The sequence below is a fragment of the Sminthopsis crassicaudata genome, chromosome 1 (genome assembly GCF_048593235.1).
Source record: "Sminthopsis crassicaudata isolate SCR6 chromosome 1, ASM4859323v1, whole genome shotgun sequence".
Taxonomy (NCBI): Eukaryota; Metazoa; Chordata; class Mammalia; order Dasyuromorphia; family Dasyuridae; genus Sminthopsis; species Sminthopsis crassicaudata.
Window position 1 is genome coordinate 485,240,556 of NC_133617.1, and position 27,658 is coordinate 485,268,213.

The following is a 27,658-nucleotide window of genomic DNA, read 5'->3' on the forward strand; positions in this document are numbered from 1 at the left end:
AGTTCAGGATATGCATACTGTATGAGTATGAGGTAGCATAACAGAGAGCACTCTACCATAATTTAAATTATTTTGAAGGATGAATCTGTCTCTCAATAACAGCAATGAAAGTTGACATTTATATAGTGCTTTAAATATTTGCAAAAGTGCTTTACACTTGAGCCTCATAACAATCTTATGAGGAGATGCTATTATTTCCCCCATTTTACAGATGAGCAAATTGAGACTGAGAGTGCTTAGTAAGTTTAATGAGATAGGATCTAAACTCAAGTTTTCTTTATTCCAAGTTCTGAATTTGATCTATGTCATACTGATGAGATGGTTAATTGGACTAACTAAAACCATGACAACAAAGTCGTGTGTTGGCTCTGGAATCTGGACCTCAAAGAACCAAGGTTCTTTCTCCATCAGAAGAAAGATGCAGAATCACTATCTGCTCACTGGCAATTATTCAGCATGTGGTTAAGCCAGAATCATAATTTTTATTGTTGTTTTTTTTAAAGCAAGGACTGGGAAGAGAAATCAAAGAAGTCCAGACTGACACCATAGTAGACTGAGACCATAGTCAAGGGAGCTTGAAAGTTCTGGCTTCAGTTAGCTTGTGAGTCTCTATAGATTTCAACGGTCTATGGTCTTTTCATTATCCATTTCCTTGGTTATTCCTGAGGAAGAGCTTCAGTACAAGAAGTTCGGTCTAAGTCAATGGTTCCATTTAGAGGGAATCATTTGGAAGTACAAAATGATGGTCCAAAGAATTTGTACTGGAAATTCTTTAAGGGTGCCTTTAAAGCAGTAAATAATTGCACAATTACCTTACTTTGTCTGAATATAACCATCCACCCCAGGGTTCTTGTCACTTTCTAAAAAACTGTTATTGAAAGACATTCATGGGACAAAAACCATTGGAAACCATTGGCCTAAATGGAATGATAGCTAGCACTGAGGGGGGAGCATAATTTGAAGAAGAGACAGCATCTCTCACTTAGGACATTACACTATGCCAATCAACTTGGCAAGCTCTCCTCAAATTTATCCAGAGATTCCAGGACATTATTCAATTTGGGGAAGGAAGATCTATGGCCTGGCCCGTCATCTTCCAGATTTTCTTTTCTTTCTCTCTTCATTGCTTCCCTTCCCTTACTTTATCTCCTTTCTTTTTTCTCTAACTTGCTTTCATCATCTATTTTTTTCCTCACCCCTTTAATCCTTCCCCTCTGACAATGTTTTAGACCTATTAGACCTACCAGGAGCGTTAGACAGTGCTGCTTAGCTCATTGTTTGCAGCCTTTTTACTCGTGAACCTGAATTTGATGGGATCTCAGGTGTGCCTGTGTCCACATGTTTAACATATATTGGTTTACTTGATGTCTAAGGGAGGGGGGCTGGGGTAAGAAAGGGAGAAAAATTTGGAACACAAGGGTGAAAGTTGAAAACTATCTTTGTGTGTATTTTGAAAATAAAAAGCTACTATTTAAAAAAAAAAATCAATATTCTGTGTCTCTACCTCAAGCCATCCACCATGTCTCCTCCTACCCTACTGCCCATAACTAACATCTGCATCTATATCTGTATATATATACTCAAACATACTCCCACCAACATATATATTTACTATATACATTTGTATTTCTATATAAATACCTAAATTTACCTCTATAAATACACATATACTTAAATTGATTTGTACATAGACTTTGACTTTATACTTTATATATATATATACTTTAAGAAGCTGTGATTTTATCAGTGTGAGGACTCACTTATTGCTACAAAGATTATAAGCCTTCTATAGCTTAGCATGGTCTTTGAAAGCTTCTGTGGGGCTGCTAGATAGCCCAGTGGATGAAGCACCAATTCTGGAGTCAGGAGGATCTGAATTCAAATCCAGCCTTAGACATTTAACCCCAACTGCCTAGCCAAAAAAAGAAAGAAAAATAAAGTTTCTATGGCTAGAAATCTATCACCTTTTATTCAATCTGATAAATCTATCCAAACTTAGCTAGGCTGGTCCTTGGACAACAGACTTCATTTTACGGTGGACAGAAGTTGTAGGATAGAGTTGGTGAAGTTTTCAGAAAGGGACTATGTGTGCAGTGGGATGGGGTTGGGAGAGGGTAGGGAATGAGAAAGAGGTTCTGAATATCTCTTCTGAATGCCTTTGGCAAGTTGAAGCCTGTTCCTGGGCCCATATTCAAAGACTTTCCAGCACAGTAGCACTTAAAGAGTCATAGATGTAAGAATTGGAAAGGGTCTTAGAAAATATCAATTCTAACTCATTCCTTTTACCCAGGAGGAAACTAAAGCCAAGAGAAGCCAAGTAGTTTGTTCGTGATCACACAGCTAGGAGATGTTTGAGGGAGGATTTGATCAGGTCTGCCTGATTCCAACTCCAGTGCCTTATTTATTTATTCACTGCAGCAGGCCTAAAAACCCCCAACACACCACAATAAAATACAGAATATTGAATGGAATATGTGACTATGTATGAAATCTGTGTGGTCTTATTTACATCCATAACTGCATTTATTTACATACTTCTGGCTTTTATCTAAATCTCCACTTTTGCCTTAGTCACCAGGATAGTCTTCTTTTTCCCCTTTGTTCTTTTTGGAAAGCTTAGACTAATAACACACCAAGGACATTTTTGACAATGCATTGGTGGTGACCCATGGATGGTACTATAGCATGGGAAGGCCTTGTCCTTTTGTCTCCAGGCCCCAGTTCTTCCTTTCCCTCACCTGGAGTCAGCGGCCGCTCTACCAACATGCTCAAGGGCAAGTTCTCATCCTCGGAGAAGCTGCTGTCTTGATTGGGTTCAAAATCCTCTTCAGCTGCCATACTTTCCATCAGCTTACTCACAGCTCCTCCCTTCCCTCGGTTCTAGAGTTGGTCAGAAACACACAAGATTGTGAAATCCTTGAAAATAGAGATTATGTCCCCTGTAACTCAATGGTGGCAAAAATTAGGAGACCATATTGCCATGCTATTAAACCATCCTTATAGAATAAAGTCTTTATAATTTTCATTGGTTGGACAAACCCTCAAAAAATTATTTATTATTCCAGCTAAAGGACTGAGTGATTACGTCATTTTTTTTTTTCTCCAGTAATGAGATTAGAGACAGAGGAGAAGTCAAAGAGAGAACCAGAATACCATTATACTGTACCAAGATGATTTTGGCCAGTCCCAGACACTCAGGAAGATGCAGATATTGAGAGAACTGGAAAATAGTCTGACAGAAATTAGGTATAGATCAAAATTCACAACATACACCAAGATAAGCCCCAAAGGGGAACATGATTTAGACATAAAGGGTGAAATCATTGAGCACAGTCAGAAGACCTGAGCTCTGTAAATCATGAATGTCTAATGACTAGGTGTTTGATTCTAAATGTCACCTTGTTTTTTTAAGTTTATTTTAAAAATCGAATTTTATTGCTACCTTCTCTCCCCAGGAGCCATCTCTTATAATAATTTAATCTAATGTTTCTAGGCTTCATGAGCAAAGAATTATATAAGTGACTAAAAAAGAGAAAGTATTTTTTGAAGCACAAATAGTGACTATTGTATTAAAATTCCATTTTCCAAGTGACCCATCTTTCCATTAAAATTAGCACCATTAGATACTCAGTAAATATTAGGATGTTGAATCCCAGGTATGAAAGATGGGCTATTGTGATTTTTCAAAGAGATCTAAAGAATAGAATTCATGGTAGTCAACACCAGGTAGAGCTAAAATACCACAAAGAACAACAAGGCATTTATCCCATGGGTTGCAAAACAGTCTGAACATCTGGATGGAAAAGGGTTCATCAATGATCTGACATTCTTGACTACTATATTAAGGGGCAAGGCATTATGGGAACTGATCTAGCCACCACTGAAGATTATTGCTGGTCTGAATAGGGTTCATCTCTTTGGTTCCTGGTCAGTTCAGAGCCCCAGACAAGCTGTCATTTCTTCTATTTCTACTCCTTAGTTCCCAAAGACGACCTATAGAATAATAGCAATAAAGGTATAAAGCCCAGCTTCTTAAATTGTTCGTGACCACATATGGGATCTTGTAACTAAACGTAGGGGTCGTGAAATTACGATTTACTGTCAGTAAATGTTTGAGTTGTGTACCTATATACTCAGAGTCACAAAAATTTTTTGGACAAAAAGGGGGTCACAAGTGGAAAAAGTTTAAGAAGCCATGATCTAGGGGGAGAAATTTCCGAGAAGTTGATGTGAGTGCTAAAATTACAGAATTTTAAAGCTGCAAAATGAAGTTAAGCAGAACTAGGCAAACTATATACACAATGGCTACAGTGATGTAAATGGAAAGAACAGTAGCAAAAGAACAAAATGAATGTGATAAAATTATAGTGACCAAGATTAACCCCAAAGAAGAGGTAGAAGGCCACCCTTCCTCAAGGTTCTTTCCAAAGGAGAGGAACTATAGCCCATTATATAATTTAGTCCAGCTTTTCAAATATAATGATTATTTTTGCTTAACTTTTTTTTTCTTTTTATTCTTTTAAAAGGGAAGATGCATTGAGAAAAATAAGTGATGAAAAAATAAAACTTATCAATAAAAAAAAAAAATTTAAGATGTCTTAAAAAAATTTTCCTAGGATATGAATAGAAATTTTCTAAAGAAAAAAAATTGAGCTATGAAAATAGGTTAAAAAAAATCCAAATAACTAATTATAGAAATTCAAAATTAAAGCAACTCTGAGATTCCACATCACACCTATCAGATTAGCAAAATTGACCCAAAAAAGAAGAATGACAAATGATGCAGGAGCCATGGGGGGATGAAGGTGGGAGAGACACATTAAAGAACTATTGGTGGAAGTGTGAATTGGTATGGCCATTTTGTAAAGTAATTTGGAACAAGGCCCCGAAAATTACTAAAGTGTGAACATACCCATCAACAGTCCAGTGATAATACTACTAGACCTAAATTAAAGAGAAAATACTTTGTGTATAAAATACTCGTAACAACTCTTTTTTCATTGGCAAAAAACTGGAAACTAAGAAGGTGCCCGTCATTTTGGAATGGCTGAACAAATTAAGGGACCTGGAATGTAAGGAAATACCATTATGCCATAATCACTGATAAAGAGGATGGTTTTAGGGAAACTGGGAAGACTTGTATTTTACAGAGTGAATTTATACAATAACAATATTATGAAAACAAACAACTTTGAAAGACTTAAGAACTCTAATCAATGCAATAACCAACCAGAGTTCCCAAGGACTGAGGATGAAGTGGAAGTGACGGAGTCGAGATGCAGATTTTTTGGACAGGGCCAAGGAGGAAAATTGTTTTGCTTGATTGTGCCCATTTGCTACAAAGTTTTTAGTTTTTTTTTTCTTTTTTTAAATCAAGGATGACAATGATTTAAAAAAAAAAAAAAAAAAAAAAAAAGAATACTGACTTTTGCCAATTGAAACAAAATTTAAATTAAAAAAGAAGAAAAACAAAACAAGCAAAAATGACAAAACTAAAAAAAAAGTAAAAAAAAAAAAAAAGCCTTCCCATACAACAATCCCATGAGCTCAGTAATACAATTATTGTTTTTCATTTCACCTTACAGTTGAGGAAAAAGAAGAACAGAGAGGATTTGTTTGCTCATAGTTATAGAGTCATCATCCTTCAAGAAACTATCAGCCTTGGTATTCTACTTCACCCCTGTTCCTCCCGCCCCCGTCCCCTATGATTGAAAGGTGGTGCCTTGAACTCCAAAATTTTCATTTAGGGAGCAAATCCCAGTTAGAATATCTCCTCATTTCTCATCCAGTTGTACTACTTTGGGACTTCTTTGATTTTTGCACAATGTTGGGTCCTTTTCCTATTCCTGACCCTCCCCCCCTTTCATTAAATTGTAAGCTCCTTGAGGGCTCGATCCTAATACTGATATATAGAAACTGGAACCTACTCCATTTTCTCAGCCCAGTGTCCCTTCTTAGCAGCCTGGTAGCCTAACCACTCTTGGAAGCTTGTCATATCGGCGCTGGCTTTGGCTTTAAATCAAATTCTGATCAAAACTCTTGAACTCCTGAGGCTAGCTCTGGCTTCGCCAAAAGCAGGGAACTACAGTCTGGGCTACCATGCTCAGTTCAGAATGTTTTTAAATATATAAAATAAATATAGGATTACAAAATGAACCAAAATCTATTGAAATATAGTTATCCTATTCCCAAAGAGCTATAAAACCATGTATACCCTTTGACTAGTAATACCATTAATATTCCCAAAAGAGATTAAAAAAAAAAAAAAAAAAAAAAGGAAAAGGACCCTGTATGTACAAAAATGCTGACGGCATTTTCCGGGGGCAAAGAATTCAAACTTGAAGGGATGCCCATCAACTGGGGAATGGCTGAATAAATTATGTTATATGATTACGATGGAATACTATCGCATTGTTAAGACACAATAAGCAGGATGCTCTCAGAAAAAAACCAGAAAGACTTCTGTGAACTGAGGCAAAGTGAAATGTACCGTGTACAAAGTAATAGCAATATTGTAAAATAATCAGCTGTGCAAGGTAGAACTTTTCTCAAGTCTGGAGTTAGGATGAAAAATGCTATCCATATCCAGACAAAGAACTGATAGTGCTGAATGCAGATTGAAGCACACTTTTTTTTAAATTTTATTTTTCTTGAGTTATTTTTTTTTGGGGGGAGAGATGTCCTATGTTTATTTTTTCACAAATATTATAGAAATGTTTTGCATGATTACATAAATATAATCTATATTGAATTGCTTGCATTCTCTATGAAAAAGAATGGGAAAGGAAGAAAGGAGAGAGAATCTGGAATTCAGAAGTTTAAAAAATGAATATTAAAAATTGCTTTTACATGTAATTGGGAGAAAATAAAATACTAAATAATTTTAATGGAAATATAATTATTACAATATTAAAGAAAATTCAGAATGCCAGTTATGAATTCATGGACTAGATGGTTTCTATCATCTCCTTCTGTTCTAACACTTTATATCTAAGGAACCACTATCCTCATCCAAATGCTGACAAAGATAGATAAAAGAACCAAGTCCATTGCTTTGTACTTCTCTTTTTACTTTTGGCCCCAGAGAGGTAAAGAGACTTACCTCTTTCTTTACTTCCTTCCCTTTAGCCTTGCCCTTGTTCTTCTTGTTGGCCATGGAGCTAGTCAAGGATGTCCGAGACTCTGAGGTCAGGGAAGGGATACCAGGTGGGGACATGGAGGAACAACAGGAGCTCTCCTTTCCTTTCTTCTTCTGCTGGAGGGACAAGCACAGCAGATGGACAAGGTCAGAGGATCAGCTGAGAGGAAAGGGGCCCTGGTAGAGGAGGAAGTACATTAAGCATCACCTCCCTCCCTGAGATCCTATCTTCTCACAATGGTGGTCTCCTTTGCCCTTGCATCAACCTAACCACTCTCCACCTGCTTTTTAAAAAAATAATAACTGGATGGGTCCAGAGTAAGAAATTCCTCCCTTTCCCTGAGCCTATTCTTACTTCAAATTTGCATTTAAAAAGAGATCTTATGACTTATTGGTTCCCATGACCACTTCCCCCCAAAATTATAATTTATATATTAGAATTCTGGAACCCAAAGAAAGCTCAAAACCTGATCAACCAGGCAAGGAAAAAGGAGGTGTGGGATAGAGATGCTACGGCCACAGATTAGGGTGAGGATTTAAGGACGTACCATCTGAAAAACAGAAGCAGTGTAGCATAGTGAGTAGAGTACTGGATTTGAAGTCAAGAAGTACTGAATTCAAATCTGACCTCAAACATGATCCTGGGCAAACCACTTAAAGCATTTAAATGGCATTTGCCTCAGTTTCTTCATCTGTGAAATGGGCATAATAGCACCCCACACTCCTGACTCCCCAGGGATATTAATTGGAAAGCACTTAGCACAGTGCCTGGTATTTAGAAAGTGCTATAGAAAGGTTAGCTATTATTAATACAGGAAATCCTGTGTTCAAATCCTACCTCTGCCACATACTGGCTCTGTGACCTTTGGGTTCTAGCCAACTCTCATCTAAAACTATAAGTTACAAGGAATGGAGACCAAATATAAATCAACATCAACACATTCTATGTTCACTTTTTTTTTTTCTGCTCTGATTTTTCTCTCCTAACAGAATTCATAAAGAAATGTGTATTTTTAAAAAATTATAGTACATGTAAAATTAGAAAATAAAACAAAGGGGGAAAAATAAGTTAGCAGGGAAAAAACTAATCTACGTTGGTCAAGAGAATTCATCTCTTGAGGTCCTTGGAAGGGATCTCAGAGGCTAAGTCCAATCCCTTCATCTTCTAGATATGGAAACTGAGGTCCTTGGACATTTAAGTGACTTTTCCAAAGTCACACAACTGTCAGAGGGTAGAATTTGAATCCAGGTCCTCTGACCCTACAGCCAGCACTCTTCCCACTGCACCTCACTGTCGCCTATGGCTGGGACAGTCAGACTAGAGAAAGAAATCAGTATTGGGAGAAAGACGCTAGTAGAAAATAGGGAGGAACAATAGCAGTAGACATAGGGGGTTACTTCCCGGGACTGAGTGATTTCAAATTCTTGAAATTTGCCAAAGAGGGATACTGTGTGGTTGGTTTCCATGTCCCTTGCCAGAATTTATTAAGTGTCTATAGGGTAGACCTTGTGCTGAGCACTAGACCCTGTCCCCAGATCCTAAAAAGAAAATCCCTCAAGAAAAGTCAGAGCACTCCACACACAGCCCGTTCCATGACGGCCCTCTCCCAGCTCCCTACCTTGCTGAGCTCTTTCCTCTCCTTCCCTTTGCCGCCTTCCTTTCTGGGGCTCAGTGGGGTCCCTTTGCCGCAGCGGCTTCCCTTGGAGACAGGGGTGGAGGAAGCAGGGGACAGAACCGGGGCTGAAGTGCTAGCGTCATGGAGGAAAATCCGCTCACTCCGGCGCCTGTTCCACAGATCGTCATCGCTCACCTCCAGCCCAAACTCAAAGCTTGAATCTTTGGGGGACTTGAGTTTCTTTGACTTTCGCCCTTTCTCCACAGCAATCTTGGTTTTCTCCGGGACAGGGGGACTGATACCCAGGGTACTGGCAGAGGGTACAGGTGGGGCTCCTCCCTGCTCCATCAGTCCCTTCTTCCCACGAAGCAGACCTGGTGGGGACTTCTTCCTTATTTTAACTTCACTCTCAGAATCGGTGTACTCAAATTCAGTCCCTAAATACAATTGGATGAAAGGATTATGGCATATACCACTCAGCAGCGGGTGGACAGTAGGTGCCAGAGTATTTTTGAAGTCCCCATTAAATCTCCTTCCCTTCCAACACCTTAATAACAATCAATTCATTCAACAAAAGAGTATCTGACAGAGTTGAAGACCCCATTGGATTCACTGCATCTGAAGCATTGCTTTCCATCCTCGGTCCCTGCTCCCTTTCTATTCTTGACAACCCTGTGTGCAAAGAAGAGATGCTATTCTCCCTTCTGGGAAATAAGTGACCCTGTCTTATGAATCAGGGGAGGAAAGACAAATGGCAGAAGTCCCAAAGCCAAGAACAAGTCAGAAGGGTATCCTATATGCTTCCCTCCATTTTTTCAATGGCCCCTTCAACCAGGCATAGAGAGTTCCCAAATCTCATCTGCCTCCAGGGCTTCAAATTCTGACCCCTCCTGCTCTTTTTAGAGCTATTCTGGGCCTTTTCAGTGTAAAAATTCCAGCATGTTATGGCCCTGAGAACAACTTTCATGAAGGAGTTTCATGAACTCCTTAGGAAGTGCTGTACTCAGTTCAGGCTTCAGAATACTTTGTTGGGACATTCTCACTATATCCTGAGTTTGAAAAGAAAGAATGAAAAAGGAAGGAAGGAAAGAAAGAGAGAGAGAGAAAGGAAGGAAGGAAGGAAGGAAGGAAGGAAGGAAGGAAGGAAGGAAGGAAGGAAGGAAGGAAGGAAGGAAGGAAGGAAGGAAGGAAGGAAGGAAGGAAGGAAGGAAGGAAGGAAGGAAGGAAGGAAGGAAGGAAGGAAGGAAGGAAGGAAGGAAGGAAGGAAGGAAGGAAGGAAGGAAGGAAGGAAGGAAGGAAGAAAGAAAGAAAGAAAGAAAGAAAGAAAGAAAGAAAGAAAGAAAGAAAGAAAGAAAGAAAGAAAGAAAGAAAGAAAGAAAGAAAGAAAGAAAGAAAGAAGAAAAAATGTTATTCACTTAAAGAAATCGGGTTAACTCTCAGATTGGCCCAACTAATGGAAGAGGCTTATTATTGGCTAGAATCATCATGGTCTATTTCCTGGAAGCTCTGATTTCTCACAAAATGGGGCTAGAAATCCCCTATGAAAACTCCCCAAATTAGCAGAACGGTACTTTCACAGCTAGAAGAGACATTAGAGATGACATCCCTCCAATCAAGGAGGAGGACGCTGAAACCCAAAGAGTACAAGGACCTTCCAGGTCACACCGTGAGTTGCAGCTCAGGATCTCCCACCTCCTAGTTCCTTTTCATTACACCAGGCTCCATTTTCTGTCTCTCAACTTTGTAAGCCAGCAGCAGAAGGAGACCAGACTGGGAGATATTTTAAGGGAAGGATCTGCTTGCCAGTTTAATGATGCTATTAACCAATCTTTTATTAACAGACTTCCAACAGCTCCTAGACACAGCTTGGGGGTTTCACGGCTTATTAGGGGTGCAGGCAATAAAATGCAGCTGTGATGAATGTCAGAGCAAGGGCTGCCACCTAACTCACTACTACAAGATTTAGAAATGGCTGAAAGGGCAGAGGTGTCTACCTTAAGTCTGGGGGGAAGGGGGACCCGCTACATAGCTTAGGGTTACCTAAAAAATACAATTGAGATACTAGAAAGAGTTACTTGTAGGCAGTGGAGTCTCTAAGGAGATTTGTGATATATGTGTATTTTGTGTGTGTGTTTGTATTTTGAGGAGTTTAAAGTCAACAAGAGTCAGTATTAGGGACCTGTGCCCTTTTCTCACAGGCCTAACATTAGTGTCCCCTTAGTGTACGTGGTTTTTCCTGTAGGCCTTATCATGGCCTGTGACTTCTCTATCTACACATGGTCCAATCTGTCTGTGACTAAAGTGTTCCACCTGCTTCCATGCCTTTATGTCTCTTCACTCTGGTTTTTCCTTCTAGGAGACCTTTGTGGAAGTTTGAGTGTGCTTTCTCCTATAAAGTGCTCTCTCTCCTCTCAGGTGGTTCAATCTGTCTCCTGAGGAGAGAGGGAGGGCAGTTCTCCTCTCCTTTCAAAGACCAAGCCCATAGGCCAGCCTCGATGTGTGGACTCAGATCAGTGTCAATTCCCTGGTGCTCATAATCTGAAAGAAGGTCATATCAATGGGATATAGAGACTACAGGTTTAAAAAAATAATTCTTTTTTCCCCGACTATGAGTGTTTATAATTATGGTTTTATTTCTCCCTCTGTGTGCATGTGTGTGTGTATGTATGTGTGAGAGAGAGAGAGACAGAGACAGAAAGAGAAAGTGTTAGAAAGAAGACAGTATTTGGAGGGACCTTGAAAGAAACAGATGACAAATGCATGTAAAAATTAATAATTGAATAAATACAAATACGTGGGGGGGGGCATTAACAAGTGCTAAAATGATGGTTAAAAAAATTTAGGCTCAAAATTTTTACTGTGACTAACAGTTTTCATTAAGCAAGGCCATAATCTATTAATTTTGTTGGTTGGCAAAATTCATACTTTGATTTCCATTATAATAAATAATCACTGTTAAAAGTGAGACAGAGACAGAGATAGAGAAAGAGTGACAGACAGACAGAGACACAGAGAGTGCAAGAGACATAGAGAGCTAAAAACAGAGAGAGAGGGAGGGAGGAATAGAGAGAGAAAAAACACACTAATGAGAATATATAGGTCAAGGAAAATTCATACCTTAATCAGAGCATTTACTTTTTATAAAAGGGATCAGCCTTGACGCATGTCTAAGCACGGTCTGTATTTGTATTTCCATGAAATACAAAAAAGTGATATGGTCTGAGATTTAGAGCAGAAATGGACTTCAGAAGTAATCGAGTCCAAATCCTTCACCTTAGAGCTAAGGAAAATGAAATCTGAAAAATAAATGCCTTTTCCAAACCTCATAGGCGGTATCTGTACTTAGGTTTTCTAATTCCAGAAAGGGGAGTGGGCTCCCTGTTCAAGTCTCCTGGGGTCATTAGGTGGCTTTCTAGTTAAATACTTGTTGGAAGGAGAAGAGAGGTGTTATAAAGGAGATGGATGCTTTGGGTCCATGTTAGTCTAGATAACTCCTGAGGTTTTTCCCGGGCCTAAGATGCTAAAATGCATTCACAGCCATCTCCTTGCATGTGCCCCCGGCCCTGGAGAGAGCTCATTTGTGGGCCATCGGCCGTCCAATGAAATAGGCTGGCTGCTCCAAGTGACAATGTTACATTTCTATTATACAACTTCATATTACGTTAGTTACAGATTATTATCCACATTGTTACTTCTTTGAGGAACAAAATTTGAGTCTGATAACCTAGGCTTCTCTGACTTACTATGTGATCTTGGACAAGCCCTCTGTGGGCAGAGTTCTGGGGACTCTTGTTTACTCATCTATAAAGAGGGGACTGGATTAGCTGAATCCCTTCTAGGTCTATGTGCAACCCTATGAATTAGGCAATAAGACAGGACAGAGCTCGCTGGTGAGGGACTGAACATACGACTCAGTTATTCCACTGTCAGCACCGGGACTTGGCTCAAGAGGACTGACTCTGAGCGTGGGGTCTGTTAGGGACAAAAGTGTGCTAGTGTGAAAAAAAATCCCCAACTTGAGTTCAGCCCCGTGAGTCCAGTTTTGCCACTTCCTAGTTTTATGACTGGGGCCCACAAACCCTGTGCTGAGAGATACAAATGTGAACTAACTTGTGACACCTCTCTGAGCTGAAGTTTCCTGCTCTGAAAGGGAATAGAGTGAGGTCACCTTGGTTAGATCACCTCCTTCCTCCAGAGAGGGGCGGAGAGGGCCAGTGCATGTGGCTGTAGTTCTGTTTCCTCAATTTGTCTGAGCAGCAGTAAGTGAAGGTGGTTCATAGCTTTGAATGAGATTCAGACCTGAATTTTGAATGGAAACCTGGGAGCACCCCCAATCCCAAACTTCCTCTCTCCCAGAAGACTGATGATAACTAAGCAGCTTCCCTGAGCAGGGTATGGCTTTAAATGGGATTTCTATCCCCTAAAGGGAGAGAAAAATGAGACACCTTGACAAACCCCCCCCCCCCATGCTGTTCCCACTATTTCCCAGCAGGCAAAGGACTGTATATACAATTCTTTTTTTCCTGATCTAATGAATCCTTGGAGATCAGAAAGGAATTGGACAGATTTTAATATCTTCATTTTATTAAAAAAAAGACTGGAATGATCTCTTAAGCAAAACATGCTGAGCTGAGAGTAAAGGCAAGAGTTGACCGTAGGCCCTTTGTGGTACAGTGGAAAAAGTACTGGCTCCTGGGTTCAAACCCCACCTCTAATACTTACTAACACTGAGACCATAGGCAAATTATTTAACCTCTCAGGGCCCCAAGGACCTCACCCGTAAAATGACTAGATTGCCTCTGAGGATCCCTTCAAACTCTACATCCATAATCCTCTGATTCCACGAGTCCCTAGCCAGAAGAATTAGGCAACATGGTCCTTTGTATAGAAAGAATCCCTTGGGCAACGATGAAGAGGGTTCCCTCAAAAAAAAACAATCTAGTATTTTCCCAGTAATCTATAGAAAAGTAAAATACTTTCATCAAGAGAGGGAATAATGTCAATCTCAGTTCTCAGCCTCCGCTGTGAGATTTTCCAAATCTCTAGCTCTCCTTGGGCACCCTCTAGTCTCAGAGTATCAAATAAAAAATGCCATCTCCTTTTTGTGAACATTCAAGTACTCCAAAGAGCCACCTTACCAAAAACTTGGAGAATATTTACTTGCATGAATAGGTACTGACATCTACCTTTATCTCTCATTGAGACTCAACCACACAGAACAACAAATATTGATCAGCTAAATGCCCTGGGCTTACTCAATAAAAAGAAGATGGCTGACTCACACATCAATATACCTTTACAAAAGGTGAACTCATTTAAAGTGGGCTCTATTGAATGGATCACTTTAAATGAGATTTGTTTTCAGTGACCACCTGTATGTATTTTACGAGGCACTTAAAAGCTCTTTGTTGATCATGGTCTCTATGAAGTACTCACGTCTGTTCTCTCTCCAAACTTTCCCTCTACCCTTGACCCCAAGCACAGAACTCACCCATTAGATTCTGCCTTTCTTCCTTCTTTTTTGCCTTCTGTTTGGCTTCCAACTGGATGATAGAAAGTGGGGGAGCCACAATGGGGCTAGGCATGGCACTGGCCGCAAATCGGGCCAGCAACCCCAGACCACTCTCATCTAAAGATGGGGATGACAGCCTGTTGGGGCCATTCATCCCATAGCTGTCCATTTCTTCCTCGTCTTCTTCATCATCTTCATCTTCTTCTTCCTCCTCTCCAGAACTATAATCTAGCATGCAGAAAACAGGAAGCTTGTTATACATCTGGGGGAGAGGGGGACCATGCAGTTGCCAAAGTCTGTATCCCCAGTAGAACTCCCCTCTCCCCTCACCCAGTTGGGTAGTAAAGTTTCTTTCCCCCATTTCCCATTTTCCTACATACTACACCGGTGTTGAGCTCTGGATTCTGCTCTGTGTTGAAGGTTCTCACCTAGCTACAGACTCAAAACCATTCAAACCAGGCAGCCAAACAGCTTTAGAACCCAAAATACCTTATCCCTCAAGAACTGGAAGGATTAACACTAACCAGTTCCTTGGGATGAGCCCAACAGGGGGAGGAGGACAACAAATATTTACCCCCTTTTCATCAAAGAAAGGAAAATAATTTTTAAAATCAAAATGGACAGATACCCAGCATTTTGTACCATTTCTTCCTGGATTTGTTAACCAATCAGGGACCTTGTGGTTAGGCCCCAGTAGTTTTAAAATCAGTTTTTGTAAGGGGAATACCAATCAGTATGTGCTGTGGGAGAGGAGGGGAAAGTGACAGTAAGTGACACACACAGAAGACAGAGGAACATATCCATCCACACACATTTTGCACAGACATGCTTCAACACACTCACACACAAAGGCCCAAAGGGAAGAGAGATGGAGCAAAGCAGGGCCAAGTATGGAGGGAAAGGAAGAAGAAAGAAAAAGGATAGAATTGGAAGAAACTGAGGTGTGGAAGGGAAAAGACAGTAACCAGGCTCTTGGGCTTCCTTTGCCTCTAAGGACTCAGTCTGGAAATGGGGAACCACATTTTTAAGTGGTAAATCTGACAATAAAATGTATCTGGATTGGGCTGGGCTCCAGCAGGGGGACAGTAGGAAGGGGTTTACCTTTCTATTTGGGAGAAGAGAGTGACCATAAAGAATTTAAAACTAGCAGCAACAGAGACCAGACCACTCCTCTAGGAGTGTGTTAAAGTAGTTCTAGAGTCCTGTTATGACCTGCTGGCATCCTCTGTCCCAATACCAGGTGGGAAGAGCAAAGAAAAGAAAATCCAGCGGTGAATCACAGGAAAAGGATATGAAAGGCCAGTCAAGGGGAGAATCAATGACCAAGCCAAATATGAAATTATTTCAAATATGAATCACAGAAAGCTGGTCTTCCCTTGTAGTCTATCTCACTAAAAGCAAAACAAAATGAAAAAACCAAAAAAAGTATCTGAGTCATGCAGATGATTGTTCTAGAGGGAACTTGAAACTACTTCTCCCCTGATGGGCTAACCATTTGTGGCCTTTAAGACCTTTAAGCTGTTAAAAGACTTCAAGTTTTCTCAAGTTAGAAGGTCCCTAGACTAATCTACAAAGAGCTAGCCAAATGAGACATGGCTTTGTAGCTCATTATGACCAAAATGACATCCATCAGAAAGCAGTCAAGGTTCACTGTCCAGGATCTCAGCACATAACTGCTTTATGAGGGTGTCCAGAAACCTAAGAGACTGACGTCAGAACAAGGGATAAGACTAACTTTTTTTTCCATTTCCCAAATCTCTTGCTTTCCTGGGATGACTTCTGATGGTCTGGGAGTGAATTGAGAAAAAGAAACATCCCAAATCCAAGTTGAGCCACTGAGAAGGGTCTGATCAGAGGAGACTGATGCTGCCCTTCGCACTCCATGGAGCATCTCTTTAGTGAGACTATCTAGCTGGGCTTTCAGTAACGCAGACTGTTCCCGCCTGATTCTTACAAAGAACAGAGTTTTCCATTAAATTTGCTCTAGCTTATGTAGGTTAGGCCAAGGAGCTAGAGAAGTGGGTGGGCCAAGATCAAAAAAAGGAAGGAAAGAGATAATACTGCCCAGCATTTGAAGAATCCCATCTGGGCAAAAAGAGCCATTTTCTGCCTATGAGTCATACATTCCATAAAATTTGTGGTGCAAATATTTCTAATGCAACAAGACATAAAAAACACTTTTAAAACTCGACATGGCCAGCCAATATGCATGCTATTTATTAGAAGGGGGGAAAAAAGAGGGCACAAAGGCAGGAGTCATATCAGATAAAACTTAATGGGTGTCCCTTAAATTTTAAGAAATAAAACACCCATGTAGAAGGATGAAGCCTCCATTCTACCCACAAGAGAAGTGTTTTTCAAGTAAAATGGGCTATAAAACTCTCTGGCCTCTCATTCAAATAGCAAGCAGCTCTTTATTCTTTCCCTTTCCCCAACTTTCCTCCTTTGTTAATTCAAAGCTTAACTTTTAGGGGACAAGCCCCAAAGGGACTGAAGGTCCCTTCAACTTTAGTATATACACATAGATGCATCACTGCACACTTCAATTACTGGGAGGGTTGGAAAGGTGGGTACATTCCCAGGAGGAATAACAAAAGGATAGGGCAGCGGATGGGAAAGCAGGGTGTGTCTCGTTCATATGCATGGTGTGGAAACACTTAAGCTGGTACCAGACACACAAGCTCAATCATGGTGGCCTGTGGCAAGGAAACATGTGGTTTGGACATCTAACAGATGCACAAAGAAAGCATGGGATGGAGATGAAAGGCAAATGTCACTTTTAATGATAAATCTTTGGAACCAAGAGCAGCAAGCAGACTGTACTTTGGGAAGGCAAAGGGGGAAAAGCCCCAAGACTTTCTGCAATTGCCAGAATCCATTTGTTTGTTTTCTGTGCTAATGACAGCCAGAAATGGCTAACGAGAGTGGGAAGTTCATCTTGTCTGACCAATTTGGCACCAAAACCCAGACTGAGGTTTAACTTCTGTTATTAGGCAATCTCTCAAAAAGGAGGCGAGCCGGTTAGGTGAGTGATAAGTCAAGGAAGAAAAGGAGGGGGGAGAGAGAGGGAATGGAGAAAATGGACAGATGGATCTGTTAACAGAAAACAGGAGAAAGCGATAGCTTCCAGAAAGAAATGGATACGACTGAGATGACCAGAAAGGAGACAGAAGCAGGAAGGAGAGGGTAAAGGAGAGAGAGGACTGAACAACACACACTTGAGATCCATTTCACATATTAAAATAACATGGTTCTGTCAGAGCACCAAGCAAGGCCTACAGCATGCAAAGCAGGCTAAGTGTAGGCAGACTTTCCACAGCATCTGGGTCCCCCCCACATCTGGCTTTGACTGGGCTTTCCAATTCTAGGTTGTTGAGTTGTTTTGTTTTATTGGGGGGTTTTTGGGGGGAGGGGTTATCTAGCAATTGCTTTTGTTTTGCCTGTTGGTTCTGTTTGAACACTTTTATGTCTTCCCCTCCAATGGGGATACTTGACTTTGGTTTGGAGGATTTCTTCCCCATATATTATGCTACTGACTCCAGAAAGATTTTCCATCCAAATTAAGATCCAAGAATGGGCTTGACAGCTCAGGCCTGGCATGTCAAGGGAACCAGCTGGCTTGTAATGGAATTATCCCTCTTCTCCCCACTTCCCATCTCCCAAGCCCTACTCAATCACTTGGAGAATGCTTAGCTCTATTATAAGTAAAGGCATCATCAAAATGTTACCTAAACACTTCCTCCAATGAGAGAATGGACTCAGGTGGCACTTTGCAAAATAGTATTTATGAGTTTCAGTCTTCCCACCCACCTCACTCCAACCCCAAGTACTATTTTCTAATATTTCTCCTTTTGCCTACTTAAAGTTACCAGTGATCACTGCTATCAATAATCAGGCCGTTCAAATGTGTCCATCAAACTTTGAATTACCAGGCCTCCAGCTCTCAACCCAACTTGGGTCTCTATGGTCCTTCATCAACTCCTTAAAAACAAGAGCAGATCTGTAAAGATGTGAAGTTTCCTACAGAGGGTACTCTCGAATCTACTGGGAGTATTGAGGAAGGCCCAGAGCTTGGGAGAAAAAGCTTCTTCCTCTAGGGATCTTTGGAAATTAATAAATTCTTTCTGGAGTCCTTAGCATAAGAACCAACTAAGCAGGGTTTACAAATAGCAAGAAACTTTCCTATAGAAAAACCCAAAGGGAGGGATGCTGTATTTTTTTGTTTATTTTTTTTTAAACCCAATAAGTTAAAAAAAAAAAAAAAAAAAAAAAGGAAAAAAAGAAATAAAGAAAAAGATACTTAAGTTTTATCAAATGGGGGCAAACACCAAAAAAGCCGGAGGTTTTATAGACGACAGAAAGAAAAGGTATTTTGCCTACCTACATAATAATGTGCAAGGTTCAGGTTCATGGTTAGGGACCCCTCGCTGAGCAGGGTCTGCCCTACTCCCAGCCTTCCCTTTGCTTCTTTAGTGCAGCGTGAGAGCAAATGCAAGAGACCGATACAGACATTCAAAGCATCATGGATAGGGGTCAAGGGTGAAGGGATGGTCAAGCAGCTGCAAGGAGAAAGCGAGCACGCTAGAAAAGCTTAAGTTATTAATTGTTTTAGTATCAGGGAAAGTCATTAGAAACCCTATTACCCAAATATCCCTTAAAAGAAACTTTGGGAGAAAAAAAAAAAAAAAAAAAGGTTCATTTGCAGGGAAATAAATAAATAAATAAACATTCATAAAAGGAATAATCCACCCTCCTCCCTCCCAACCCCCCGAGGATCCCCAGTGCCTTTCCCCACTAAGAAATCCCACTGGAAGACCAAATGCATTTTCCCATCAATAATGTACCCAACCCCCACCCTGCCCAATTCTAATGGGAATAAATAGGAGGCACATTTTAAAAAATACACTCTTGGCCAGTTGGCTTTCTCCTCATGAATCAGGAGAAATTTCATATTTGTACATGAAGTCCAAGTTGGGGAAAAACTAAAAAAGTTCAAAGCATTGGGCTTCACTCAGAAAAAAAAAGGGGGGAAGGGGGGGAAGCTTAGAGGACAAACACCCAAAGTTGCAGGGACACATGGGGATGCAGAATTGAATGGAAAACAAACCAGATTCTTCCATGGAAACACTAGAGCATGGGCCCTTTAAATTAAGGCCTTCTAGAGTGAGTATGTGTGTCTGTGTGTGTGTGCAGGTTGGTGGGAGAAAGATGTCCAGTCACAGAGCTAGGAAGGGCTGATTCTCTTCTTGGTCACACAGATTTTTCTCTCTCTCTGATACAGCATTTGTATCAGAAGGCCATTTCAAAGCAATTCAACCAGAATGGAACATTTTGCTATGGATTAATGGTCATCAAAAATGGAGAGTTGCCAATTTGGAAAGGGAGGAAATAGGAAGCTAGGGGTAAGAAGGGATGGAGCATAAACAGCACTGCCTGGGAATTTTCAAATTATCTTCCCCCATGTAAATTTGGCTGGTCAACCTCCCTCTGCATGGTTATGGCTAAGCCATATTTATATAGTAGTTTTATTTGTCATGGGATTGGGGTTAAGGGTGAGGGTCTTCACTTCCAAATTCCAAAGAACCATTCTGATGACCCATCTCCGTTATTCTCAATGAGTGAGCCCTTAAAAAAGTAACTTCCTTGTATCTTTTAATTAGGTCGTCAGAGATCTTTCTTTCCCAGTCATAACAGGGAGCTAATACTGAGGTGGACCCCAGGTACCAAAGACCCTGGCCAAGGAAGTCAATGGAGTGTAGTTTCCCAAAGATTCTCATTTACTTCTATTTCTCTGAACATTCCAATTGAAATGGAGAATCTGAGAAAATTACAACCTAGACTTCCCCCCAAAAAAGTGTGTGTTTGGAAAACCGTACTGAAATTTTTAGAGTTGGGAAGGACCTCAGCAATCATGTGGACAAGCCCCTGCACGTTATACAGGAAAATGAGGTCCAGAGGGTAGAAGTAATTTGTCCAGGGGCCACATAGCATGCGAGTGACAGAATCCAGACTAGGATTGAAATCTCAACGTCCGGTGACCGTGTCACTACACCGTGCAGCCTGCCCAACTATTACCTTGTCACTGCTATTACCTTTTCAAAATACGAACCACGAAATGTTTAAAATGACAAATATTTTGCACCCCCATTCTGGCTTTGTCACCCTTCAAAGTGGAAATATGTTTTTGAACTAGTGTTTCCAAATATTCTTTAACCACTGTTGAATGATAACAGAGATTAAGAAAATAAATTTTAAAAATAAAATAAGCAGCTTAAAAAAAAGAGCAGGAATGATGATGGTGATAATAGAACAATTAATTTTAATCCTGAAAAATGAAATGAATGCCAATTGCTACCAGGGATATTTGAATAATAGAGAGAGCGTCAGACTGCATTAATGCAATTTCTACTTGTTTTGGAGTTGTGAGGAGGTTGGGGGGAGGGTAGAACAAATGAAGGGAAGCGTCAACCTAATCACCTAATAAGAGACACAGCAAGAGAGACAAGGCACACTGGTTTAGTTAAAAATGAACTCGATATGTTTAATAAAGCTTGGTATACCAAATCGCAGTACAAACATCAAGTCACACGCCCACACAACAGTATTCCATTTACAAAAAGTTCCTCTGGAAGCCTCTATAAGGCCCATGCCAAAAACAAAATAAAACCAAAAACCATGGTGACAGTGGTCAGGAAAGAAGTGAAGGAATTGGAAGGGGGAGGAGGGGGGGAAGGGAATGGAGAAAGGTGAAGACTAAAAACCAGTCCATATAAAAGCTCTAAAAGAGCCAGCCAATAATATTATCACAATGATACAAATACAAAATAAAATAAAATAAAAAATTATACTGATAAAGCAGGCTACGCTGCCAAGAACAAAGATGGCTGCCCTTCCTTCAGCCATCCAAGATGGCCAACCTTGGTAACGCCATCTCTCTCAGTCTCTCTCTCTCTCACTTTTTCCTCTCTCTCTCTCTCTCTCTCTCTCTCTCTCTCTCTCTCTCTCAATCTTTCTCTCTCTCTCTCCCCCTCCCTCCCTCCCTTTCTCTCTTTCTCTATAAAACATGGAAGGTATTTTTGTGTTTTTAGCTAGTAACCTTGATCAAATGAGTCCTCCGAAGAATCACTGAAGGAAGATCTAGCCTCGGCTTCTCGGAGTAGCAAACCAAATGATTGCTTTCTGCTTGTGGCCTGCTTAGCTTTGAGAGTTCTGGTGGCAGACACGCCCCTCTTGGGTGGTTTGAGACCACCAGTCGACTTGCTGCTCTTTTTGGCCACTACGCTGTAGAGACTGGAAGGTCTCGTTTTGGAGCTGGATGGAGACTGTGAAGGCCACTCATCCCTCAGGGATTCATCATCTTCCTCTGAGTCCGTATCTGCAGTCAAAGTAGTTTTTAATAGAGATTAAGTCAAATAATTTTGGGGGTTTCATTTCCTTTAGTCATTTATTTCTACATTAAGTGGGGATGTGAAAACAATAGTGCTCCTGAAAATAGAGGCTGAAACTCCTGTGGGGACAAACGAGGGAAGCGGTTTAAATTTCCCCCATCCTCCCTACTTTGACCAGCACATTATATAACCTGATTTCTGCCTTACTCCCACTTGACTTGACCTCCAAACTGCTGCCACCATGTAACTCCTCTTAATGAAGCTTGGACCTGGGCCATTTCCTAGGCTGTGATCGCCAACAAAAACCAACAACTGAGCTTCCCAGTGCGTTTCTTCCCCCCATGGCCAAGGAAGAAGAAAAAAGACATTCCAGCAACTGAAAACTTATTGTCCCTCCTCCTGTGGAATATTATCCTTTCTGATAGAAGAGCTGTAATCTCCCAGAGCCCATGGGAGTCTCAGAAAACAACAAAATGGAACTCTCTCTCTTAATGTCTTATTCGTCTTCCCAACCCCTTGGGCCTACTCTCTCTTTTCAAAGGAAAAGACCCCAGCACACACTCCTGCGCTGCCCCATGAGGAGGGAGAAGGATCTGCAGCAACATCTCTATCTAGCTCCAGAGCCCTTTGCCTGGGAAGCCCAGGAGCATACAGGCTGATGATACTTCTTGTCCCTAACCCCAGAGGCTGAGTTTAGGGTTTACTTCCTCAGTAATCCAATAATTCCACATTCCAGAAAATAACTAACTTTTAGGTCTGAATCCATATCATTTCTACATGTTAATAGAATTCTAAGACTAAAAAGAACTTCAGGGTCATCTCATCTAACCTACTTATCTCTGATAAATACTCTATCTTTGCCAAGTAAGATAAAATCATTTTCCTCCTCCCTCCATAGGTACTCATATTTGTCTATCGTTGCAAAAATGTTCCCTAATCAGTAAGATCCCTCAGGAGTTTATTCTGCTGTTCCAGCTCAAAGAAAAGTCTTTTGCAAATCTAACCCAAATCTTCCTTACTGAAAAAATTTTAAACCCATTTTCTCTAGCTCTGAAAATAGAGAATAGATGGTCAGCATTTTAAAACCACCTTGCAATTTTTCCTTCTTCAGATAAAATAATAGCAATCTAATTAATAATCATAAGACACTTTTTCTTCTGTGTATCTTTTTTTTTTTTTTTTGGGGGGGGGGTTCGTTGGACTCTTTAAAAATTCTCTTACATGAGCAGCCTACCCACTTGCCCAGCCTAGGGGAAAAAAACAAACAAACCAGCAGCTCTCCTATCGACAGAGCATCTAATCAAAACTGTTTGAGACAGCCCTTTTGGCATTCTAGCAATAAATCAGCTGAGAACAGCTAATGCACACACAGTCTTTTGAGAACTGGGTGTCAAAGCTCAGTCAAAACTGTAGCAACCCCTCCCCCCAACTCGTCTCTTTCTGCAGACATAGCAAAGTTATTTTGTTTTGTGTTTTATGATAGGGTTTGTTCTGATCAGATTGGATTCCTAATCCAAAGTGGAGTCAATCAATAGCACAAAATCAGGATAGAGTATCATATATCCACCAAGTCCTGCTAATGAGAGAATGCTAGAATGTAGCATGGAGGAACATATAATTTGCTCAATATCAACCAGGCACAATGAAAGAAATTGAGCGACTTTCAATTGATTACTACAAGCAGATGCTACCCAAACTAGTGCAAACACAACCTCCTCTATGAGTAAGAGGAAGATCTCCTACAACCAGGCAGCAATGCTATATGATGAGGAGGATTTTTCCCTAAGGCATTTTACTAAATGAGTGACTAGTCAGGAGTTTCATTAACCATGGGATGTGTCCAGGCAAAAACCATAAGAGATTTGCTTAGATCACACACTGGAGAGATATGGAGCAAGAGATCTGCTAGGTCACTGGAAAATTCAGGTGAAAGGTTTGATTTAATCATTTAAGAAAAATATGTGCTTGTTTCTGGTCCAATCAAAAGTCCAAACATAAGACACACAATTGACCCTAAAGCCTCTGAAATTGCTAAACAAGAAACCAATTCTAAAACCCTAGTATGGAAGCCAACATAACAATAGGGGACAGGTAGCAAAGCAATTTGCAAAACAATCAATGGAAGCAGGGAAGAATGGGCAATATGTACAAACCCAATCTCTCACCTTTAGGGCTAGAAGAAATTGCAATTGGGATGCAGATCTTAGCTCTCAATTTCACAGCTGTTTAGTCACTACTATGCATTCAGGTGGTCTACCATTATTTACTCATAGTTCCACGTGCTGTATTCCATGGATGTTGGAAAGACTCAAACATCACCATGGGAATCAAAAAATCTTGAAAGAAGAGACGTGGCTGGGGTCCCTTAAGCTCCATCTTACTCATCATAGGAGGTAAGGAAACATAAATGCAGATGTGCCTCAAACACAGCAATTGTGTTCCAGCAAAGTGTGTCACATCAACTCATGTTTTAAATGCACCAGGGGAGCTTCATGGTTTAAAGGAACCATACAACATATTTCTTGAGTATTGCTTCAGAAAGCTAAGCATCCCTCTGTAGTAATTATGCCACCAAATTTATGTCATTTGTAAGTGTGGATTTATGGGTTTTTGTTTTTCCTGAAGAGGGGCCAACCTATAAGGAGTGGTCACTGCTTCCCCTAGAAAGTTTCCTTCCCTCCTAATCTCCTTCAGTCTTAACTGAACACCTCTGGCCTCCAAACAGTTCTGTCCTCACACCAGGCAGGAATAATGCTTCTCTTCAAAGATAATTCCAAGCTCTATCCCAGGAGCCCTAAATTCTACAAAGTTCTTCAACCACAGGGAAGAGCATTCTATCTATAACCAGCTTATCATGGCGATCACTCATAAAACAAACCCTATCCTTCCATCAATCAGAATTCTTCAGATACCAACAGAAGTTAACAACCCAAAACAAGGGAAATCACATACTACATGCACGTCCGCTATTTCATGAAAGTAAAAGTGAACCACAAAGGTTTGACTTTTTAGACAGCACACAGCAAAGAACACTCTGACCCAGCAACCAAACATATCATCCAAAGACTTAGAGGTGGCAAGGGAAGGGAATACATATCTGCTCTGATGGGACATGGTAAAGCATAATTTTAACACATTCTTCCAAAAACACACGAGAAAGGGGAAATAGAGGGAAAAAGAGAGAGAGAAAAGACAGAGGAAAAAGAGAAACAGAGAGAGAGAGAGAGAGAGAGAGAGAGAGAGAGAGAGAGAGAGAGAGAGAGAGAGAGAAGAGAGAAAGAAGAGGGAGGGAAAGAAAAATCAGAAGAGAAATAAAGGAAGGAAGGCAAGAAAAAAAAGAAAAGAAGAAGGAAGGAAGGAAGGAAGGAAGGAAGGAAGGAAGGAAGGAAGGAAGAAAAAGAGAAGGATAAAGAAAGAGAGAAAGAGAAAGAGAAGAAAGAAAGAGAGAGAAAGAAAGAAAGAAAGAAAGAAAGAAAGAAAGAAAGAAAGAAAGAAAAAAAGAAAGAAAGAAAGAAAGAAAGAAAGAAAGAAAGAAAGGAAGAAAGAAAGAAAGAAAGAAAGAAACATCCCCTCCCTGCCCTGACAAGAACAGGCAGATTACTTACTATAGGAGTAGCTGCTCATTTCCGATATCACAGGTGAGTGGGAAACCTTCAGTTGACCTTTGACCTTTAGCCCCACCTCCATCTTCATTTTGGCAGCGAACTTATTTTTACCTTCTTTAGGGGGTTTTAGGGATAGGCTCAGGCCCTTGGTCAGGACTTTTTTCTCTTCCTTGCTCAGCAGAGTGTCATGGGGAGATAAGTACCTGGTGCTAACCCCACTACTTTTCTGCTTCCCCCCAGAACTGTCTGAAAACTTGTAGGGTGACTTCAGCTTGTCTTGCTTGGTGAGGGACAGGGCCTTATCCAGCTTAGTTGCCAGCTGCTCCTGGTCACTGGCCACCTTCTTCTTCTTGATCTTTAGCTGGAAAGGAGAAGTCATGGTCACACATTAAGATACAGATACGAGGCCCTGGAATGGCCTTGTCAATTTGCCTTTATGGCAAGGAATCCAAGTCTGACGGAGTGGATAAAAGAGCCTCTCCTAAGGAGGACTAGCTCTGCTGGGCAGTAGGTGAACAGGCAGTAATGACCTTCAGCTGGGAAGTACAAGAGGCATCGAGAGGAAGAATAAAAATAATAATAATTAACACACAAAACACAATATATCCTATACCATGGAAATGAAACAGATTGCAGCAGAGTTGGTCTGGTTATTCTGACCACATTAACCACTACCTCAGATTACTACACAGAATGTCCAATGGACAGCAGCAAATACCACAACATGGCGGCTGATAATGAATTTACCATGCTGAGGCGCAGAGCCAAAAAAACAAAACAAAAAAACCCAAACAAAAAAAGAATTCAATCAATCACATTCTTGTTTTTACCTTATTGTTAAAGTTGACCATTTGTTTGTTTTAAGTTAGACATTCTGTCTTGATTAAGGTCATTGATGTCTATAAAGTAACTGCAAATGTATTTTAATTTCCTTGTATATGTCTGAATTCCATAGGAGGAAATAGGCTTAGTTAGGTCTTTTCTGTTAAAAGTTTATAATGAAGGTTTATGGTATTACATAAATAAATGATGGTAATGAAAAATAATAAACAGAACACTGACCGAGAATTTGCTAATTGGGCTTCCTTAACTATAGCAAAGCATTCCTACAAAACAATGTTCTCATTTAGAGTCAACCCAACTCACACCTCCTGCAAAGGGTTTTATGTAGGAAGGATAAAAAAGAAGAGATGACAGCGAAAGAACTCTGGGAGATGACTATGAACCACTACATAGAATTCCCAATCCCTCTATTTTTGTCCGTCTGCATTTTTTATTTCCTTCACAGGCTAATTGTACTCTATTGCAAAGTCCGATTCTTTTTGTGCAGCAAAATAACTATATGGGCATGTATACATATATTGTATTTAACATATTTAATATGTATTGGTCAGGCGGCAGCTAGATGGGGCAGTAGATAGAGCACCAGCCCTGGAGTCAGGAGGACCCGAGTTCAAATCTGGTCTCAGACACTTAACACTTCCTAGCTGTGTGACCCTGGGCAAGTCACTTAACCCCGGCCTCAGGGAAAAAAAAAAATGTATTGGTCAAGCTGCCATCTGGGGGAAGGGGTGGGGGGAAAGAGGGAAAAAAGTTGGAATAGAAGGTTTGGCAATTGTCAATGCTGAAAAATTACCCATGCATATATCTTGTAAATAAAAAGCTATTAAAAAAAAAAGAGAGATGACAGAGAAGAGGGATGGCTTTAAGGGAAATGATTTTAAACATCAGAGTAAAAAGAAAGACTAGCTCTATCCTGATTACTACTCTGGAGTTACAATGGAATCAAATGTCTTCTCTTAGATCTAAAGAATAAGACAGTTAAGTAAACATTAGTTTACTAACACTGTACAACAACCTGCCCTGTCAAACCTGAGTTTGGGGAAAGGAGACAGTTAGTGTTCTGAAGGAGATGGGCTAATAATAACTAGTGTTTATATAACACTCTAAGTACATCCCAAATATGTCACTTGAGGCTCATAATCGCCCTGGAGAGTAGCTGTTATCATCACTCCCATTTTATAGGTGAGGAAATGGAGGTGGACAAAGGTAAGTATCTTGCCAAGGAGCACATAGACCATATGTATTTGAGGCCAGATTTGAATTCAATTCTCTTGATTCCAGACCCAAAATTCTACCTAGTGTTACCTAGTTGGTCTCCTTTTAGTCTTCCAAATGGTGGCTGTTGTACATGGTCCATACTCAACTTAATACTAATGTTTCTAGACATGCTGATCAATTGCCCAATTCACTATCTTCTTCCTGATCCAAAACACTCCTCCCTAGTCACCATTTTCCTCCTAAGAGTTCTCTTCCCTTATTGAGATATATGCCTCCTGAGGATGGAAATTGTCTCTTAGGATCTCTACCCCCAGCTTAGCATTATGCCCACCCCAAAA

General features: G+C 40.5%; 1 protein-coding gene across 1 annotated transcript in view; it reads right to left on the minus strand.

Annotated features, from left to right (window-relative positions):
* Positions 1-27,658, minus strand: part of TNRC18 (trinucleotide repeat containing 18) — a 154,862-nt gene that overhangs the window by 17,550 nt on the left and 109,654 nt on the right. The window contains 6 exon segments of the mRNA XM_074281226.1: positions 2,739-2,880; positions 7,103-7,252; positions 8,758-9,191; positions 14,246-14,494; positions 21,363-21,641; positions 25,260-25,620. Coding sequence (XP_074137327.1) covers positions 2,739-2,880; positions 7,103-7,252; positions 8,758-9,191; positions 14,246-14,494; positions 21,363-21,641; positions 25,260-25,620 — 1,615 coding nt within the window.